This window comes from Lagopus muta, chromosome 2, assembly GCF_023343835.1.
Source record: "Lagopus muta isolate bLagMut1 chromosome 2, bLagMut1 primary, whole genome shotgun sequence".
In the NCBI taxonomy this organism is placed as follows: Eukaryota; Metazoa; Chordata; class Aves; order Galliformes; family Phasianidae; genus Lagopus; species Lagopus muta.
The window spans coordinates 40,027,129-40,049,986 of NC_064434.1; the positions used below are offsets into that span (position 1 = coordinate 40,027,129).

The window sequence follows — 22,858 nt, forward strand, 5'->3', positions numbered from 1 at the left end:
AGTATTTTTGCATGTTATTATTTTCCACACAAAACAAGCAAAATGACCTCAAAGATTCAATGAAAAGCTACAATTTTGTATTGGTTGTATTTGTAGGGGTAATCTGCCTTTTATACTCTCAGACACAGCCTTGCTGTACAACTCTGAAGCTTAACAAAATAGATTAAAAAGACTTAATTTAGTTGACAAATTAAAAAAACCTCACAACCTCTGCATGAGAAGACTTAAATTTATCATTTGAAAGTCAAAACATGAGCCAGTGGGAATTGAAGCTGGATAAATTCCAGCTGCAGATAAGCATGAGAGAAAAAATTTAGTAATAGAAGAGGGAATTTTCCATTGCTGTAGATGCTAAACTGAGTACAGATGGCTCTACAGAAAGTGCAATACAGATGCAGAGAAGGAATTTAGTGAGGTCTTATGCAAGAGTTTAGACTGGACAATCATTGGGGATGTAAAATCTAACTGCACACTCCACTAAAATTGAATCATTTCATTCTAATAAAACTTCACCATGCAAATCACCTGATAATTTATTCCAAGTACTTAAAATATGTATAGATACAAAACTTGATGCCTCAAATATATCAAGAGAAGATGAAGCAACATTTCACTTGTGGCACATTTTCTTTGGTAAAGACCATGTGTATAGGAAGTAACTTACAGTCTGCTAAACAGATTGATTAACATCAATCCTGATTACCATCCAATTACTGTAACTATGTGATTTTTTTGCTATGGTGATTCTTTAGTACCTGAGCCAGTTATCTGCAGTCCTCCTATCTGCTGATAAAAAAAATTATGAATCTTAACGTTTGTACAATATTGGTTTTATAGAACAGCAAAATAGCAGTTTTAAAGAACAAAGATCCTTTTTATCGGATAATTCATATCTACTTAGAATGCCAAATACAGAAAAAGGCACTTAATTTTGAGCTAGTTTCATAAAAAAATACAAATTAATGTTTAAAACTGATGAAAAAATATATTTTGGAACACAATAACACAAGAAATTAGCATGAAGTGTGTATGTTCTGTTTAAAAAGGAAGAAAGGAACCCTCTTTGAAAGTCAAGAAAGAATATTTTCTTCATGCAGCATTTTTCATTGAATATATAAGATTTCAATTTAGATAACAAATTTCTTACAAACATACAAGTAGAAATGCATCTATGCTAACACTTGATAACAGAAGTTATCAACAGTCTCTCTGAAGGACAAAATACGCAGGCTGCTCTGAATGTAATGCCTCCTAGTTATTTGCATGGAAAATGCAACCTACACAAAGAGCACAACAACACTATTTGATAGAGAAGATTCGCAGCAACAAAACACTGTTTTGCAATATTTTTCACCACTAATAGCTATGCAAAAGTGAACAAGAGCCCGAATGCTGTGCTTGTAAAAATCCATGCCAGTGGAGGTGACACACTGTTGCTGTCACCCACTACCTCACTGTGCTCATATCCACAGCTTGGTCTCCATAAACACTCAGGAAGAGTTGATGAATGTCAGTGGGTGCAATTTTTCTGCATGGAGGAATTCAACTTCACATCTTTGCTTCCTATGCACTTCCACATCAGATGCTATTCTGTTAGACTATCCTGCTGCTGCCATCTGTCACATGGCAACAAAATGTAATGGAATATTAGTGGGAAGGTCCAGCCTCTACTGTCACACAACCAACATCTGCCTCTGATGTTGTGGGACAACATAACAAAACAGGTGGTAATACTTTCAACAACCCTTGTATATTAACACTGAGGACACTGCCCCATACAACAGTATTACACCATAGAACAAAGGAATAGCAAGTAGTTAGCTGCAGGTTGTCTTGATAATTCAACATAACTAAAACCTTTTTTTTTTTTTTTTTTTTTTTTTTTTTAGTAAATAATGAAAAATACACCACTTTAAGAGAGGTTTGCCTGCTTTCTTTCATTCAAAGCAAACTTTTTTTAACTACTATAAAATTAATTATGCTCTGGATTCAGTTGAGACTTTGCATTCAAAACCAAATGCAGAGGTAAGAATATACTTTTACTGTAAACTGGACTCTTCAAACCTAAATGTCCAACTAAATCCTACTTAATTTAAACTTCTATAGGCCAGTATTCATCAAAAGAGTACAACTGCACTATAGAGAACACATTTTTTTTCAACCTGTCAATTGTCAGGACCACACACATTTTTTCGCTGACTTTTAACAGGACTGAATAAAATACACTATGAATGAAATATGAAGAACTTCATTTCATTCTTGGAGAGATAATCAGCAAACAATTTCCAAAAGTAAAAAATATAGTAATTTTAAAACAAATAGAGAACTTCAGTATATGGCTGACATTTAATAAAGCTGAATTTATTTGAATATTGATACTCATTTATTTTCATAGTTTCTTTAACGGCTTATCAAATATTAGATACGTTATTAATAAAACAAAAACAAAATGAGGATTTGCTCTGAAATAATTAAATGTCAAACAAATGATTACACATCAAATATTTGATGAATGTTCTCTAAAAATTCATTTCTAATAATTTAAAAACACCTGACTAATTAAGAAGACTAGTAGAACTGCTTTCATATTTTAAAGACCAGAAAAGCACACAATACTCTTAACTGTTCTATTTTTTCTGCACCTGCTGTAAGTTCAAGTAGCCTTCAATCGCACTTGTTGTATCTAAACTACACAACGTAGGATTTGGCCATTATTCTTGTATGTCTTATTCTGCATTTAGTACACTTCTTCACTGACTACAGTAATCACTGTATATAGAATACAAAATAAGGATTTTATTACATTATCTAGATTATTCTCTGCCACACACTGCAAAATTTCATGTCAAATGAAACAGCAAGATTGAATGGCTTTCAGTCTGATAATTGGGATGCCACTAAACATCACCTTATACAAGATAGCTCTTATCAGAAATACATGATACTGTCATCATGAAGCCTAAATTAATCTCTGCATCAGACACCTATGATATAATACATTTAGACTTCTGCCAGAAATTTCATTTATATGGCACAGCACTATGAATTTAGTACTGTATAAAATGAATGTCATGTACTAAGGAGATTAAAATTAGACAATGATGATCAAACAAATTAATTGCATCTATAAATTTCAATTTGATGAATGCCTAATGATTTTATTCAGAGATCTAATATGACTCATGGATATTTCATATTTGTATTGGTCATCAAAAGTTTACAATACAATCATGTTGATTAAAGGCACTACTTGGAAATCAGAAGCACTCTGAAGCAATCGTAAATTCTTAAAAGGACAGGTCAGTTACAGAGCTATTTGGTTCGCTTACAGTTTGAGCTTTTGAGCTTTAAGATATCTTGGAACAAAAAAAATCTAGATTATGTTTTGAGAATGGATTTCAAAAAGAACCCTGAAAAGCTCTTACAAGCCATGTATTTATAATTCTAATCCTTAGTTTACAGAATAAGATGGATTTAGCTTATTGTATTATGCATAAGAACAGCTGTGCCAGGTCAGACCAAAAGTCTGCATAGCGCAGTAGTCTCTCCCAGTAGCAGCCAACAGCAGATGTCTAAGGAAGAGCATGCATCAATGGTCTTTCTAGTAAAATCTCCTGGACACCAGAAATTTGCCATTAAGAGATCTATTGTGTAGCTTGGCCTATTCCTAACAGCATTTTGTTATTATTTAAATGAATAAGAACTTTTACAGTGAAAAATCTGAAACCACAGTGACAACTAGCATAAGATTCTAGATTTAGAGTAGTAGGTAGATCAATTCAGAGATAAAAAATAAGATTATATGCACATTAGAAATAGTTGCTGCAGCTCAAACACAAAGTCAGGCCTTGCTCAGTTCTGCATGTCGTGTGATAAACATAGAATTTTGGAACCATCTAAGTTGGAAAACATCTTCAAGATCACCAAATCCAACCAGTAAGCTGAATTATTGAGCCACATCCCTATACTGTGTACCTTCAGTGCTATGTCCACACATTTCTAAAATACCTCCAGGGAGTGGGATTGTACCATCTTCCTGGGCAACACAGTTCTATGCTTGATCATTCTCCTTAGTGAAGAAATTATTTCTCATGTTCTCTCTGAACCTCACCTGATGCAACTTGAGACTATTTCCTCAGGTCATATCACCTGTCTTATGATAAACAAAACCAACGCTCTCCTTGCTGCAGCAGCCAAATAGTTAGTCATCCCTGTATATAAAAACTATGAATCCATAATTTTTGGGTACATTATAGTATGTGAGATGCTATTGCAATCATGCAGAAAGTTGTGAAAAGAATTAAAGGATCTGATGAAATATAAAATAATTCATTTGCTTTTAATGATATCTCCCAAATTAGAATGCTTCCATGAATATCTTTTGAAGTAAACTCAGCTTTTCTACAATCTTTTGCACAGATCAACATTTCTAACTACACTCATTATTAAAGAACTTCAAATTTGATTTAGAACTGATGCTTGGATTCACAACAAAAGAGTGTATAAGTGTTTTTGGAATCACTCTAGGAAGACAGAATACTGACAAATTTACTGTCTTGGTTTACTCAGTTTCCCTTAGATTTCTGTGTGATGGATAAATACTCCCAGAAAAAAAAGTTATTTCAGAAATGCAGCCAACCAGCCTACAAAGCACTTTTATCTATCAGTCTTAATTTGTACTATAAAAGCTACCTTAATTCATTGTCCAGGCACAGGCAGCAAAAATTTGTATTCAAAACAGACTTAGATCTTAACTTTTCCCTGTGATGTTCCTCTGATTCCTAGCAACACAAGAACATGTTTTATAATTGATTTAATGCCAGGATGAAAAGAGTGTGAACAACAGGAGTACTTTTCACTAAAATACACACTGTGTTGGACAAAATATGTCAGCCACTCTAGAAGTACCGTGTCGCATTTATTTCTATGGAAAATGCAACCTACACAAAGAGCACAACAACACTATTTGATAGAGAAGATTCGCAGCAACAAAACACTGTTTTGCAATATTTTTCACCACTAATAGCTATGCATTCACATCAACAATGAACAAGAGTCCGAATGCTGCGCTTGTAAAAATCCATGCCAGTGGAGGTGACACACTGTTGCTGTCACCACTACTGAAATTCAACACCCACCACCTCACTGTGCTCATTTCCACAGCTTGGTCTCCATAAATGCTCAGGAAGAGTTGATGAACGTCAGTGGGTGCAATTTTTCTGCATGGAGGAATTCACATCTTTGCTTCCTATGCACTTCCACATCAGATGCTATTCTGTTAGACTGTCCTGCTGCTGCCATCTGTCACATGGCAACAAAATGTAATGGAATATTAGTGGGAAGGTCCAGCCTCTACTGTCACACAACCAACATCTGCCTCTGATGCTGTGGGACAACATAACAAAACAGGAGGCATTACTTTCAGAGCAGCCCTCGAACTTGATGACAGAAACTCACATAGGATGCACCACTGAAATCAGAGCATCATTTTTCCTAACTTCATGAGTAGTAATTTTGAGTGCCTAAACAAATACTGGTATTTTCAATTACTGAATTCATAATTTATCATTTTTCCTTTTTTAGCATTGAAAATACAATATTATTTTTATAAGCCAGGAGTTTCAGATTTTGTTCTAAAAAGTCTAATGAAAAGAGATTCAACATTAATTTTCAGTGTTACAGTAGAAATAGCAGATTTTCAGCTTCAGTTTTGATTGTATTTTTAAAATGCAGCAGTTACTAGCAGCCACTAGAAAAAGAGGAAAATTTTAAAATCCTATTGATGAAAGATAAGGACAACTTGTTATTTAGTACATTTCTATAAAAATTTATTACTGTTATCAGAAGTATCTTGAAAAAGAACAGAATCATCATGATTTTTAAAAATCTCTAATTTATAATTTTCTCTACATCACAGAAATTTGAGTTTACTAACTGTAATGTCTCTGCTCCATTAAAATTAATAGATCTGAGCGAATATCTCCCCCATTCTCTTCAGAGCTATAAAATAAGGTAATGTATATTACATCTCAAATAGATGAAGATTCTAACTCCCCTCCTCCCCACCTATCCAATTCCTAATTCAGAGATGCCAAAAGTATTTAAAATTTTATCACCATATTTACCACGAGAGAAGGTATCTTATGTATAGATTAAGCTTTATATAATTAAAAGGTATTTCTTTTATGTTTAGTTAATTAGTTGGTAGAGAGGAAAAACATTACCCTTCAGGGAATATTAACAAGACACTGATCATTACCTCAAATAACATATCCCCAAATGCAAAAGGCATATATAACAAAAAATTAAGAATTGTTTTGGAAACCTTTTCTCAGCAGAAATACAGGCATATTGCTTGAGTAGATGAAAAGAAATTGTTGGAAATGAAGTTACTACATTAGAAAAAAATTTGAAAGGTCATATACACAATTCGTGAAAAAATGCATAAAAATACACAGTTTCAAATTTCTCATACAGAACCAGATTAAGGGGGCTAATCCTCTGTATGAGTCAAATGCCTTCCCCACTTTCCACTCATAGAACAATTACTTTTTGATTGCCCATCACTAGATGATGTATGAGAAAGTCAGATAGTTTTGGAAAGGTAACAAATTTACTGATGAAGTCAGGTTAATACTTTAGGACAGTTTTCTGTCACAAAGAGTGAAGAGTAGCAAATGTTTATGGAAAGAGTGCAAAATGAAGGAGACGCATACTCTCCCAAGACAGTAAAAATCAGTGGCTTAGGGACTTCCTGAGTTGGAGACTGCATAAAGATTACTGTGATCCATGAGCACGAAAATCATTCTCCTCTAGTTTTCCCAATTCTTTCTGATAAAAAGCCTCCCTCCTCAATATACAATGGACTTGAGAAATCAAACAATGCCTGTGAAATTACAGCCAACTATAAGTAACAGTATTGGTTTATCTGCATTCATCTTTGGCAATATTCTTTACTTTCCACATCTATTCAATTCAGAAATTACACTGCTCCTTCCTGAGCAAAACATGTTTTCTAAGAAGCTCATAGACACATCTACTGGATGGCATCACAAAAGCAAAATTAGGATTGCAAAAATTACCACATAAACGATTCACTTACCTGTTTTTCAGCTTGTCCATAAGCCGATCCTTGAGGTGACAAGAAGTGACAAATATGACCATTGTTTTTTGCTTTTTCTCGAAGAGCCATAGCAGTTCTGACTGTGGCATTTCTAGCATGAACAAACACCATTACCTTAAGAGAGAAAGAAGTAGAGCTGATGAGAAATGACTGAAATCTGAAATAATCAAAAGACCTTAATAATAAAATATTCTCTACTGTAAGAACAAATTAAGTGGGTAAATTGCATGGCATAATGATGAAAAATAATGTAGCTTTAGAGAAATTAAAGGATGATCCTCTCTGTATTACATGTAATGTTTTTCAAGAGCTTCTGAAAAGGTTCTCATTTCTAATTCGTTAGTCTTTAAAAGATAGGTAACAATCACTGGAAATAGTTCTTTTTCAAATAGTGAAGAGAGAGCCATTGAGGAAAAACAAAAGCGCTATTTGACACATTCTAAATGATCTGGAAAGCAAATACAGAAGTGATAAATTATTTAATGGTATGATTTGACTACGCAAGACAGTTGAAACAAAAACTGACTGTAAAGAGTCTTTGGGGGATATTATAGTCCCAAAACGCTTGACGATCAAAGAGAAGATAAAGTAAGAACAAATGCAAAACATGCATGCACATACACATTTGAAATTTGTTGGGTGTAAACCCCATACCATCACGCATAAAGATACCTTAAAGACACCAAATGTTTCTCTGAAAATATCAACTAAGGATTGAGCAAAAAGATAATAAAATGGTAAAAATTGATAGAAGGAGAATTATCAATAAAATAGAAAGCATCTTTGAATTGATTTGAAGTCCTGTCTACAGTAGATTTTGAATGCATCATTCACACAACCTCATAGTTACTTATTATTTTTACCACCACATAAGGTGGTTACAATGAAATGTTAATAACTATCTCTTTAGAAATGTATCCGAACCAGTTTAAACTGCTATAAATTAAGATTCACTGCAAGACATATTTAAGATGAACAATGATTCTAATGGGGAGAAAGATTTCTTCTACAGGAAACCAGGGATCATTCATTCAGTCAAGCACAGACAAGATATGATTCAACAAACTGCCATTTATACATACAGTGGAATTAATGCTTATTTAATTAATAGGAATGGACAGAAAATTCATTAAGCATGAACAGGATCCATTAAGGTAAGAGAATATGGAATAAATCACAGGAAGAAAGAGTGAGTTATTTCAAATCCAGTAGAAGACTTCAAAAGGAAAATTGGCTGTAAGACCAACGTGTAGTTTCCTAGAAGTATGTGTGTCTGCATAATGCCTGAATTCCTGCCAGCTACCATGAAGAATCAACAAAAAGATGTAAGTGACTGGTTTAGCCAAAGTGAATGAAGACTGCTTCTTCTTCTACTTGTTCAATTATGCCTTATTGGAATGTAATTTTTTTGTGCTAGTCAGTGATGGAGAATATCTATCACTAGTGATTAAATGTCAGTTAATTACAGTGCAAATAACAGCTTGGAATATCTGATAGTTACACACTGCTGGGAAAGGTAAGCTATAGAAAACACTCAATATCTTCCCCCTGAGAATTTCGTGTTGCTTGCTGTTTGCATAAATTGACAACACATACTTGGTCAGACAGCTCTTTGGTTTGATCTCATATGACAATTTTTGTGTTCTTAAAACTCCCACTTGGAAAAGTTTGAATGACTGGCTAATAAGTAAGCTGAATCAGTGTAAGCATATAACTACAGATCTATTTTAAGTCAGTTTCAGTTGCATTTTATGACAGGTATGTCAAATTCCAGACAGCCCTGCGCTTTTAATTTGGTTCTTTTGGCAGCAACATCCTTGCATCAACCTGTGGCATGTTACTGGAATATTTTTAAATAAAACATTACTAACGAATGAGTTAGCTATATTTAAGGGCATAATTAAACAAGTTATTACTTCTGTTCTGAATTTAGACATTTATAATTTAATTAGAAACATAGAATTTGTGTATTTTATATCAAAGTGTACAGAGTAGCTGTAAATTTATAGAAACCATAAATTTATCATTAAAAAATAATCAAAATGAAAACAGGTAACAACACAAGGAGGAGAAAGAAGAAAAAAAATGCTGTATGTCTATCTGATACCTGGAAGAATTACATGTGACTTGCTTTAGCTTATTTGATACATTTTTCCATGATCATTTCTGTAACATTGTGATTTCTTTAATTATTAGCTTTCATCTGAGTAAAAATATTCTCAGATACATGTCATGGTAAGCATAACCATTTTGTTTAAATTAAAATACTTGTTAGCAAAATCTTTTTAAAATTTCTTCAAAAAGAAGCTACAGCATAACAGACCATATGCATATCTTCATATTTTTATCAATTATTTAAGGATTGCCTATTTATCCTTTTGAAAATTATTTTTATAGAAAGCCTAAAAAATAAAAGTAAATTCCTTTCATTAGAAGGTCCATCAAGTCATCTTCAGTCAATTCTCACTTCATAACCTTTAATTTTAAATCCAGTTGATTTTATACTTTACTAACTTGTTTCTTTTAAAGATGAAGACACACTAAGATTTGATTCTTTGTTTAAGATATTAAACGTTCATCTTCTGAAAACAGGTAATTTCTGAAAGTAAAGAAAATGAGTAAATACAGTATTGGATATTAAATAGGAATGGCCTATTTATCCAGGCTTATGAATTAGGAGGTACAGCAATATTTGACACACTGACTTCTTAAAAACAAAACAAAAAAACCCCACACAACCAACAAGAGATATATGTAACAAGAGGTTTTAAGATTCAACCACAAAATAGGTTTGTCAATTGGTTTTACAGTGTATTTTAAAATTTTAGATTTTATTTTATTTCAGTCTTGCATTAATTTTGAATAGCTTAAATATAAAATGTAAAATTTGAGAATGGTGTTTATATAACACTAATATTGATAAACATCTTATTTGTCCTCCAGACCTTTCTAGAATCCGTAATCAAAGATCAAATTAAGTGTGGTGTGACTAAATTTTTGAGACTTGTGGATCTTCTCTTCCTAGAACAAGGCTCAAAGAAAAGCTGCAAAGAGGAGTGCTTTTAAACTTGGAAAGGAACTAATAAAGCCAATCAAAAACAACAAGCAGATCTGCACACTCTTGTACTTATATCCAACAAACTTCTTAATTAACCAGGCTACAATTTTTTAGGAACTGTTTAAACAAGACAGAGAAATACCGGGACATTCAAACTAAACAAATTACAGTATAGAAAGCATTGTAAGTGTAACACTTCAGCTGGTAGAACTATTTCTAGAAAAAAAAACGAAAAGGCACTACTGACAAATGAGATGTGGTAAAACTAAGTCACCACAGTAACACAAAGTAGAGAACAGAATGCTAGCCCCAGGAAAGACGAGAGGAGAAAACAGGCCCTTCACTGAAGAATCTTCACAATTATGTAAATAAGCAGTAACTGCAATAATTGAACAAAGCCCATTCTTGGAATTCTAAAAGCAAAGAAAATTTCTCTTAGTTCTAATCATAATCAGGCAGAACCTTTATTAACTGTCACTATCATGTGGTCCTGCTTAGCCCATAACAAACAAAAGCAAAAAGATAAGGAGTTAACTATTCCAAAGGCTTAGAATTTTTACTTCTATTTTACTTTTCAGGCTTCTTCCCTGTCCTTAACTCTTTCTCACCTTCATATCAGATATAATCCAGTTCTTTTCTCAGGATGAAAACCTGCTAACAGTACACTTGGTGGATGAAGCAGTAACATTCATGTCTAATTTTATCTCAGAAAAATAAGAAAGTCGAGTTGATCTAAATTTCCGTATGAGGGTAAAATTTAATAGGTGACACTTCGCTATAGAGTATTATGCAAACTGATAAATCTAAATACATTTGTGTATTTAAATCTTGGCTACTGAACATTTCTAAAATTATTGCATAGCACCACTCCAGTAAGACCTTTCAGTTAATACACTTCAAAGTATATCATTCAGATAATAATCAGTTTGTCCCAGAAGAATCTGAATCATTTTTCAGTGTTTGGTGCCTTGACTTCCTATGAAATGTTAGAAGATTAATTTAAAAAGCAACAACAACAAAGTATTGCTGTGAAAGATACATCAATATAGAATTTAAACAGCATTTGGTGAGTGTAGTTGTTTTAGTTGTAGCTTCTGCCTACATGAATCTGAAATTAAATGGGACTTTCCCTCCAAGTGCTATTCCATGCTGTGATTTCCACAATAACTGGAAAACAAGCAGCATGTTTCTCTAATAGAGGACTGGAAGATGTTTCAAGTGCATGAATAGGAATAATAATAGGCAGAATTAAAACAGGAAAATAATCCTGCAATTGTTAACCCTGACCTGAATGAATTGGCTCAGCTACAATTCAGGCTCTACAATGCATCTATACTGTAGAAAAAAAAAATATACACAGTAGGATAGTGCTAAGTTGGGAAGCCAGACTTAAATCAATAAAATGTGCTGTTAACATCCCTTATGTTTAAGCATTATCTGCCACATTGTGTATGTGAAGCAGACAATGCTCAATTCATCTTGTATTCACCTTGTGCTATCAAGCACACTGATCAAAACCCCATCCCAAAGACAAAATTAACAATTCCATAACAGCATTTGCTTTAAGAATAATCAATACAAGAAAGCAGGATTATGGAAATCAAGAAAAATGCACATGGCACTGTTTCCTCATATGCACATTTTGCAAGTGAAACTACGGTTAACTGCATTCCCTGACTGATGTTGATACTGAAGATGTGAGATCATACAGCTTACTGTATATGACTTGATAAACTCAAAGCAGAGCTTCTATTAACTCTGTAGAAACTAAGAGCACTATCATCAGACCAATGATTCCTATGTTCTAGTTCCCAAAATTTAGAAGCTCTGATAATATGCATTTCTGAAAACATTTATTTCAGAAACTTCTGCTTGTGTAACACCACATATACTATTAAGGTCAGAGAGAATCTAAATTTTCGTTGTCCTACATAACAGACTATTTCTTTTTTATATATTATTTTTATAGTATCCATTACACTATTTTGATCCTCTGTAATGAAGATGTCATCATATATAACTATTTCCTTAGCTTGCTAAATATCTTACACTACATGAAGAACTACAAGAAACCTCATGCATAAAAGCCTTCAGAATATTCAATAGCTACAGAGCATATTTGGTATTCCATCTTCTACATGGCTTTACACAGAATCATTGTGTGACAACATCTAACACGATAGCAATCATTCGCTCAAGGAACACATAAGAACTTGCCATGCATCAAGCAGTAACTACAAAGCAAATGCTGATATAACTGTTCTGTACTCAGAGACTTTCTGCAGCTCTTACAGAAGGATATCTAATTCTCAGATGTGCAGCATATGCTTTCTTTAAAAAAAAAAAAAGGAAGGTGAATTTCATAAACTATGTGCAGTGGAATTAACTGACTTTCATATATGTTACAATCATATATCAACACCTGCTAAAATTTTTAATTTAATATTATTGCACAACTTGCCAAAATAAAAATTAATTATCAATGAGAGGTAGACAGCCAGTCTGATTAAAAGGACTGCTTTATTAGCTGACTAGAGGTGCACAATCTTATGGATAATGTTTACTTATAATATCAGTAACATCACCAAATTTTTACAAAGAACAAGCCTTAGCTACATATGAGACCTTGCTGCACGTTCTTCTTAAAAAAAAAAAAAGAAAAAAAAAGAAAAAGAAAAGTTGTTGTGAAACAGCAACATAAGACTTTAACAGGTTAATTTAGCCTGTCCTAAGTGTGTCAGAGAATATTCTATTTCCATGGAAAATCTCTCTGCATTAAATTATGCAAATAAGTTAGGAAAAGTAATTTAGAATAGAGAGAAGCATTTCCACAGCTACAAGCTGTGTAATTAGATCTGTAGTTTGCAGTTCAAAGCTAGCTCTGGTGTGTATAGCTCCAGTGCTAAAAGCATTTGCTGCTGCTCTCCGAAAACCAAAGCTTTTAAATGACAAAAACATAAAAGAAAGGAAAAGACAAATGTCTCCAGCCAGGTTACCTCCGCAGAATTTTCTTCAAGCATTGAACAAATCAACCATTCTCACCAAAGATTTCATTTAATATTCACCACAGTAAGCACTTGCATTCCCCTAGTGCTGCATGTTCTAAGCTGTAATTCCCCTGAAACACATTTGTGAGTTACTGTAGCACTGAAAAGTATGTTAGTCTGAACACCAATGAGGACTAATATGTCTCTGTTATCAGGAACACATAACTACACACTACCAGAACTTGCCACATATTCTCTTAGACAAGAAATAAAAAACGCACCACATATATGCATAACAAAAGTGTCTAAAATCTATTAAGAAATTTATAATCAGATACCTGAAATTCAGAAACCCTTTCTTCTGCCTTGGACAGTAACGATAATTTTTCCAACAGAGAAATGTCACTTTCATAATAGCATTCCCTACAGCAGCTCCTAAATGGTGCATTCACCTTTTAGGAGAAGCACACTGACTCTTTGAGGCGCTTTACTGCCTTGCCATTAGAGCACTGTTCATACTAATGCAAGTATAGGAATATACACTTTATTTTAGCTTCAAGACATTATTTTGTTTTCCCCAGCTATGTCCTTAAAAAACGTTCTTTTATTTGAATCCAATTCTTGACTACTACTTCTACTGAAAATGAACACCTAGGGACACTGATCGACAGATCAATTTATCCATCCATTTTTTTCCCTGAATAACAGAATGAAATTTCCCCCAAGCTTCTGCAAAACTCAATTCCTAATGAAGTTTCTTCACTTCTCCCCAGGGAGTGCTGACTACCTTGATCTAGGTTAAAATGACATCCTTAGCACTTCACTAAATAGAACCGTCACCTGGAAAACTAAATATAATTCGCTAATGCTTACCCTAATTCTAAGAAATAACAAAACAGTTTACCACTTGTGTTGTGACTTCCCCTCAACTGCCAAGACAAACTTCAAAATTTTAGTGCTTAACAGCTACAGAATGGAAAGTACACTTTAAGCAAAATATTAATGAGAACCACACACATGACTTACTAGCAGTTCTTGATCAAAAGCATTCACCACAAAACCAGAATAGCTTGATTACCTAAATGAAGTTCTAAATGTTCTAAATGGAGTTCTAAATGAAGGCACAACTGTTTATATGTATTATTTCCCCTTCCCCTTGGTGACACAACAATAGTTCATGAGGATCACTATTCAGAATTAGTAACTTAATGGAATAAAGTATATGAAATAGAAATTTTTAATAAGGTAATCCATACTGAAGTTTAAAAAGTTTAACACAAAAATCTTGTATTTTAGTAGATTTTTATATTTTTCAAACTGAAAAGTTTTTTCAAGTATTGAAAAACAACAAAGCTGAACAAGCTATGTCACTTACCAACGCAACAGAAACTGAATTAAGTTCATTTAATTACATCTTGGACTTAAGAGAAATACTGATTTAACCTTTATGAGAATTAAGATCTTTTACAATACAGAAAATGGAAGGGCTATTAAACTGCTTAAAAACTGGCTGTAAATGAGACATTCTGTACACTATTTCTTTCATATAGAAAAATAATTCTTGACAATTTGAAAGCAGACTACATTTACTCATCACGGCAAAGTAAATCATATACATCGGAATTTCATTCCCACTCTAGGCTTCAGAAACACTCAAAAAGTTCAGCAGGAGCACTACTAGAAAAACCCTGTACATTCAAAAAGAAGCCAGCAAATTCTGTTAAGGAATAAAAACACATCATAATATACAATAATGGAAAAGAATAATTCACAACAATAATAAATCAAATGTCTCATCTACTAATCAATACTGTGTTGTGATATAATCTACTCTGAACTCTTGATAGATTATCAGTGATTGCTGTCTCTGTTAAGTTTTAATTGTCACTCAAACTACCACTGATCAGCTCTGCTTAAAACAACAACTAGGGTTTCTGACATAATTTGAATGGAACCTAATAACATAATTAGATAAGTAGCAATGTAAAGTATTTAGATATACCGGCATTTAAGAGTATTAAAACCCACTCAGTTTACACAGATTTTTTACTATCATAAAGCAGAACTGCTCATTTTTCTAATGATAACAATTCTACTTTCTTAATTCCCTGCAAGAAAGACATCTGCCTATTATTATTTGCTATACTTGTTTTAATGTTTGTCATTTAAGACATACCTACCCTAATGAATACTAGAAAGTAATGTTCAATCACCTTTTTGTTACTGCTCATGGAATGCTATGTTAAAAGCTAAAATAAGGACATTATGTTGGAACAACTTTCTTCATTTTCTTCCTCTCTGCCCTTCATTGTATAGTCTCCTACACTTTAAATCTACCCATATAAAAAGATTCTACTATCATACACATTCTGAAATACTTTAACACCTTTCATGTTAATTTTCATTTCTGTTATATTTTCCCTACATAAAGCCATTGTGACTATTTCTTCCCACCTGCTTGTTCTCCCCACACTTGGAAGTGTCTTCCAGAATTATTTTCACTATCACTTTTCCAGGTATTCAAGAGACTAACCCGTAGCTATCCTGATCTTTCTTTTTGTCCTTTTTGAAAATAGGCATGACATTTCATAGAGTCAGAAAGGTTGGAAAGATCAGTAAGATCATCCAGTCCAACAGTCAACTCACCACTATCATACCACTAAACCATGTCATTCAATGCAACATCTATCCTTTTCTTGAAAACCTCCAAGGACAGTGACTCCACCATGTCTATGGGCAGTCTGTGATCCAATGCTTCACCCCTCCTAATAATTTTTTCTTAATATCCACTCTGAATCTCCCCTGGCATTTGCTCTCTTTCAGCTCTCAGGGACCTCCACTAACCACCTAGGTCTTTAAAAGATCAACATAACATTTAGTACTGTGGGTGAATCCCATCAAGTTGCACAGACTTATAAAAGGGTGAGTGAAAGATAAGTCTGCTCAACGACTTCCCATTTCTTTCAGGGACTTGTCAATCCAGAAGGCAGATCTTTCCATCTAAGACAAAAGTGAAGAGGGCATTGAGTAGCCTTCTCTATGTCCTTTGTCACCAACACTCCTGCCCCATTCAGCAGACAGCCCTAATCTTCCCTAGTCTTCCTTCTGCTTTTGTGGTACTTGCAGAAGACCTTCCTCCTGCCCTTTACCATCTGTAGCCAGCTTCACCTCCAGGCAGGATTTGGCCTTCCTAACCTTATTCCAAGCAAGCAGAGGCAGTGCCTTTATATTCCTCTTGTGTCTCCTGTCCCTAGTTTAACTTCCTATATGGTTCCTTTTATTATATTAGCTTTTTTTTTTCCCCCAGAATTTTCTTCTCATCCATGCTGGTCTTTCATTGTCTTTGCTTGATTTTCTGCACACGTGGATGGATCATTCTTGAGCTTGGCAGATATGATCCCTGAAAATCAACCAGCTCTCATGGACTCTTCAAAGCCATCTTTCATGGAATTCTTCCAAGCAATGGAAGAGGCCAAAATCTACTTCCTCAAAGTCTAGGTCTGTGCTTTTTGCCTTGTTGTCTCCATTAGAATCCTGATTGCCAAGATTTCATAGTACATCTCAGCACAAGGTTCATCAGAATGTTAGCACTCCTCAACTCCTGAATTACCCATGCTAAAAGTTGTCACAAATGCAATGCAGAAAATTCTGGGATTGTTTTTGCCCTGCTGTATTGACTCTCCAGAAGATAGTGGGGTGGTAAAGACCCCAGAAAGATCACAGTCTGTGGTTATGAAATGATATCTACTTTTTTCAATAAGGCTGTAGCTACTTCTTTTTCCTGGACAGTTGGTCTGTAATAAACTCCCGCAACAATACTGCACATGTATGTCTACCTACTAATCCTACTCATAAATTCTCAGTTGGACTACCATCTGTTTCTAAGTCCAGGTATCCTTGCTGTGCTCTCACATACAGGCAAACTCCCTGCTATACTGGCCTGACCTTGTTAAAAAGCCTGCTCCCACCTATTGCAGCAGTTAATTTTGTGACCTCCTGTGATCTCAATGAGACCTCAGCTTCTGGACGCAGATGCCTAATTTTTCCTTTTTGTTCAACACACAGAAGTGGTGATGCAAAACATCATATAGTATCTTCTGCCACAATATGGAAATGAAAGGATTAGGGGCATGATGTCACTACCATTCGAACCTATGGTTAAGAGTTTTGGACCCAGAAAGTTCTACAGTAAGCCTCAAGCATTAAGCACGATAACACAAAACACTTAAATTGAAAAAGCAGACTGTGTATGCAACATCAATAAAGAAAGGATGCTTCTTGATAAAAAGTATTTAACCATATGAAACATAATGATTCTGCCTTGAAAGATATAGAACAGTAACATATTTTTTGTTTATGTGTGTTGATTGGTTTTTGGTTGATTTGGAATTTTAAAATTACTGTTAAAATGAGTTACTTTAAAATTTCCAAACACTTGTATTTATGATCTAGCTTCATATTTTGATTTACTCTGGAAGCTCAGTTATGGAATCAGTGCTATACTATAGATTTCTTGATACTAACAGAAAACCTTTCAGAACAATGTAACATGATCTACGCTATCTTCGATTTGTAGATTTAGTCAAATAAATTTAAATTGTAGGAAGTTAATACTTAGTTCAAATTAATTTTATTTCCATGCATTTCAGGGTAATTTATTTTAACTTTATTAGATTTATACAGTAATTGATTACTCCCCAAACCAAAAGCACAAACAAAAACACTCTGAGTCAAAGGGAGAAGAAGGTGAAAGATAAAATCTTTCATTACCATAATGCACTAAGCCTAGAAATGCCTAACACAGAAAAAAAAGGTTCCAAAATATGGTATTTCTGCAAAACAGCATGAAGAGTTAACTTTACAGAATACAGAGCAAAAATGTACACAATGAAAATTGAAATAGAATGTAAATTATTCACTAAGACAAACAAACAATATTTTACTGACTCCTACAGGTAGTAGAAATTATTTTGGATTTTAATTGACAGGATAGAAATAGAAATAGCAAGATCTATTCTTGCATAGAAAATTAAGCAAGAACAGCTAGTCCATTACTATGCAAATATATGTCATTAGGCAGCTAACAATTGCATTTTTACAGATGCCAATGGACTTGAATGACAATTGTTATTCAAAATTGTGCACAGCTTTTTCACTGCATCTTTTTTTAGCTAAACAAGATCATGCAAGAATTTCTTTCAAGCATTTCCTTTTGTCCTGGCCTGACATCAGCTGTTCTAACTTCACAAAATACATACGTTTCTATGTTTCTTCCTTATAATAAATTCTATTTTTGTCAACTATCACATTGGAATAAGAGTTGTAAAGCCTATCCTTTCATGTTTCCAAAACTATACTTAAGTATACACTGTCTATAATACGTAAGAATAACCCTGAAGCTAGTAATAGTATGCAAATTCTATTCAGGAAGGGAACAAAGGAGATACTGGATATCTATTCCCATACTTTATACTTCAGCAAATTAAGAGTAAATTATCAAGGCAACTTCTGTATCTTCTGGTTTTGTAAGAGTCAAAACATACAAAGTCTAATAAACAATTAAAGAACAGAACAGTCAGGTCTTCTAGTTTATTGCTTGTCAGTGTTATTTAAAAACATATTGCTATGCAAAAGCTTTTCCCCCTTGCCCCTAAAAATAGGTTTTCTAAACCAGAGAAGAAACAACTTCAAGTATTAAGCGACATTTTTAATACAAAGCTTAATAAAGTTACAAAGAATTTAAAGGATGTGGCACTTTACGAACAATAGTCAACTGTGATAGAATAATTAGACATACCTTGTAAGCCCTACTTTAAACACCTAGATCTTCTTAAGGTGTTGTATCCTAAATAAGGAAATTTTAAATACCTCATGATTAAGGATATGACAGTATATATGACTGTAACATATTCTGGAATCGTATCATCACTAATTATAAAGAAACTATCAACACCAGAGAGCTATGTATGTAAGAAATATCCAGTTCCAGAAAGTGAAAACAAGTTTAAAATCTAAAGAAATTTCCTGATGCATATTAGCATCTTAATAAAGATTTGTTATTTCCCATCCTCACTGACTCCTCCAAATAACATATTTTTTACAGCATCCTCTATTTCAAATAAAAACACTAATGAAATTTCTATGGGATTCTTTGGTGGCAACTCTGAAAAAGTCTATGATAGTCACCATGTCTTGGTGGAGAGTAGTTATTTGGTTACATTTTGAATAATTTACAAAAATTTGATGATAATTAGGATGCTTGTTAGTTGATATTCTGTTACACAAAACACACACTGATTTCTTCAAGGACTACAGTAAACATGGATTTTCAAAAGCTTCAGACCACTGCCTACCTTCAGCATTTCTTCTTCAGTATCATTTTTCCTTGTCGTTAAACTCCTCATGAAGAACAATACAGAGTTAATATGAATACCCAGACTTTCCCACAATCTTCTAGACCACTAGTAGTCTGCATCCCTGTGTTTGAAACAGAGCTGTTAACCTAGAACTAGTAAAATTTACAACATTAAGCTGCAAGAATGCTCTAGCTGCCTCTATCACAGGCTGTAATGGGACAGACAGAACTGGTAATATCCAAGTTGCACATCTGTAACTTGTTGCTTAGATCATCCACGAAAGACAAGATTGCTCTGGACAGTCAACTGTAGAGTAACTACATAGTATTTCTTTTGAATATAATTTTAGGCTACAAGAAATTACTCATTTGGAATCAAATTTGATTTTTATGATTCGTTAATATCAGAATAATAGAAATTCTAAATAGGAGCAATTGCCACCTTAAGTAGTAGCATTGCAAATACAGACATCACTGTGTAGCTGTGAGATTATAGACATGTACCAAATAATTTGTGAAATCATAACTATTGGAAGGAAAATAAATTTGTACCTTTGGTCTTCATAAATTCATAGTGAACATCTGAGTACAAATATAGAGACAATTTAAAATGTAGATAGCAAAAATCAGCAGGAGGCACACAAATATAGCATGCAAACATTTAGAAGACTATCAGATTGAAGAATTAAGGGTCATCACGTGCGTAACTTGTTAGAACATCCATTCCAGCCATTTTTCAGCTGTTCATATAGACAGCTGACACGATAATAAATGTTTAAAGCTAAAGAGATTTGACTAGAAAATATAATGGAAAAATGATACGTACATCTCATTTGACAATAGCATGAAACATCTGGTACATAAAATTTTTTTGAAGGGTATCATCTACATAGCTAGCACACCAAATGAGGATTTTTAATTAAAGTAAGATAGGAAGTTTTATTTATCCAGGCATAAGATTATAGTAACAATCATATCCTTAAAATTGCAAAAGGCAGTTATCATGGAGTGCATAAATAAATCATGAAGTTGCAGAACATAAAAGTCCCTACATTAGTTGATCTGTTATTTAATTAAAGGGAAAAAAAAAAAAAAAAAGGAAAAAAAGAAAATTGGTGTCTGGATGAGGAGCTACGATACATGGTTTAGTAGCTTCTGGTAGCAATGGGAGTACACCCGTACTAGATGATTTTGTAGGTCCTTTCAATCTTGTGATCTTATGATTCTATGAAATACACATATTAATGGTCCCTGATCATGCAGAAACTACACAAGAAATTCTACAGAAAATGCTCTAAAGTATCCCAGGCCATGAGCTGACATGGAAATAATATCTAAAGAGACTAGCCATAATCTTGCTTGACCATTTACCTTATCACTTCACATTTACCTACGTCTGCATATATAAACACTATGTATATGCAAATAAACTGCACCTGTATTAGAAGTGATCTGTATAGATATAAAACCACCAAAACTCAAGTAGACTTAAATGAACTTTTTTAGGCTATTAAATGGAAGTCCAGACACTAATAGGATAAATAACAAATTTTAACGAACCCAGTAACTTTACATAATTAATTGTCCAAAGTGTGCTCTATACACTATATAACCCATAAAGAAGACTAAGGCAAGCTTAATTTTCAAGATACGAAGTTCCCGAGAGACCTCTAAAAAGCAATGTTTTATGAAATCTTATCTTAGAACATAGCTATAAAAGGATTGTCAACAGTTGCAGTAACCAAGCTTATGAAACTTTTATCTTCAAATGGCTTCTGCAACCAAATAACAGTTGGAAAACTGATAATAAAGAAATTTAATCCATCATTTTTACAGATGAAATTAATAACTGTCAAATTCAGTCCTGACAATTTAATATAACAGATTTAGAATAATTACTCAGTCTTTCTTTTTTGGCTTAAGATAACATTTCAAGAAAAATCAGTTGACACTTTGTAGTATCGCAAAGTTAAAGTCAATTATTAGAAAAAGAGAACAATTACAAACAGTGAATCTTTCATATGTAATAAATAGCAAACAAAAACAGTTTTGAATATATAAATTCAAGCATAATCTGTTTTTGACCTGTGATATCAACAATATCAATTTGAAAGAATGAAGTATTAATAATTTGTGCAAAAAAATTCAATTTTTTTCTATGATTTTAAAAAGTACATAGGTAGTATCTCAATATTTTTTCTAAAGAAATAAATGCAGGATAGTGGTATAGAACTATTTTAACTAAGTATGTAAATTCTAATTAATACAGCAAGTTTAATCTTTACAAAACTGCATACTAACCATGCATTAATTAAGAATTTCACAAGTATCATGGCTGCATTCTGCGCATCAACAAAACACTCACACTTCGTTTTACAAGATAAATAGCAAAGATGCCATAGGTATGCATATTAGAAGCAGTTGTCACAATGCTGTAAAAAATGGCAACTGTGAAATGATAACAGACAGAAGCCAGCAGAACCTAAACTTGTTCAAAGTAGAAGAGCAGGAACTGACAGGAAGGTAATTGGGGAAAAACAACAACAAAAACAAACAAACAAACAAACAAATCTCCACACCTTTCTTGAAAAGATTGTTAAGAACAGTGAAATGAAATAAGCAAAAAATGGGTAGGGTGAAGATCACCACTCACAGTGCATCAAGAATGGATGGTTCTGTCTATGGCTGTTCTCCTTTTTAAAAAAGTTTTCCTCCACATTTCCAGTCTCAGCAGTAAAGCTTATAAGACCTTAACTCTAAATTCATCTCTCCACTGCTTTACAGTTCCTATTGGCTGCTTGCACAAGAGTTAACGCTATGGCACAAATATGTAGTAATATCAATTTTTAAGTTGTGATGAGCCTTTCAATTGGTATTTGCTGTTGCAGAAATCCATATTCTTTGCAAATGACAACATGGGCATTATTGGCCAGCAGAAAAGCTCTTCCTTGAATTCTGAAACTATTTCTTGTATGCCTATGATAACTACTCACTACTGAAAGTGCTGACACATTGAGTCTCAATGCTTGCACAGGCAGCCAGGTGAATGAGAACCACAGAAAGATTTCAGGGCTTCCATTGAACAGCTAGTTTTTGTTATGAATTGAAAATATCAAATTCCGTTTCACTGAGAACCAGAGTTAAAACAGATATTATATCATCTGAGAGTTGCACAGAAAATTATCAAAAGCAGTGGAAAATGAAACACTCATTTTCTTAAAAATTGACAAAAAAAATTTGAGTAGATGGGAGAATGCTAAAGGTACTCCTTAAACTCCTTAGATGGGAGAATGCTAAAGGTACTCCTTAAACTCCTTAAAGGTACTCCAAGATGA

At 33.5% G+C, this 22,858-nt stretch overlaps 1 protein-coding gene across 3 annotated transcripts in view; it reads right to left on the reverse strand.

Annotated features, from left to right (window-relative positions):
* ASCC3 (activating signal cointegrator 1 complex subunit 3) overlaps window positions 1-22,858 on the reverse strand; it is a 259,113-nt gene that overhangs the window by 118,471 nt on the left and 117,784 nt on the right. For all 3 annotated transcript variants that reach the window (XM_048935766.1, XM_048935767.1, XM_048935768.1), the window contains one exon: window positions 7,103-7,237. In XM_048935766.1, coding sequence (XP_048791723.1) covers window positions 7,103-7,237 — 135 coding nt within the window. The remainder of the gene's footprint in view (window positions 1-7,102; window positions 7,238-22,858) is intronic.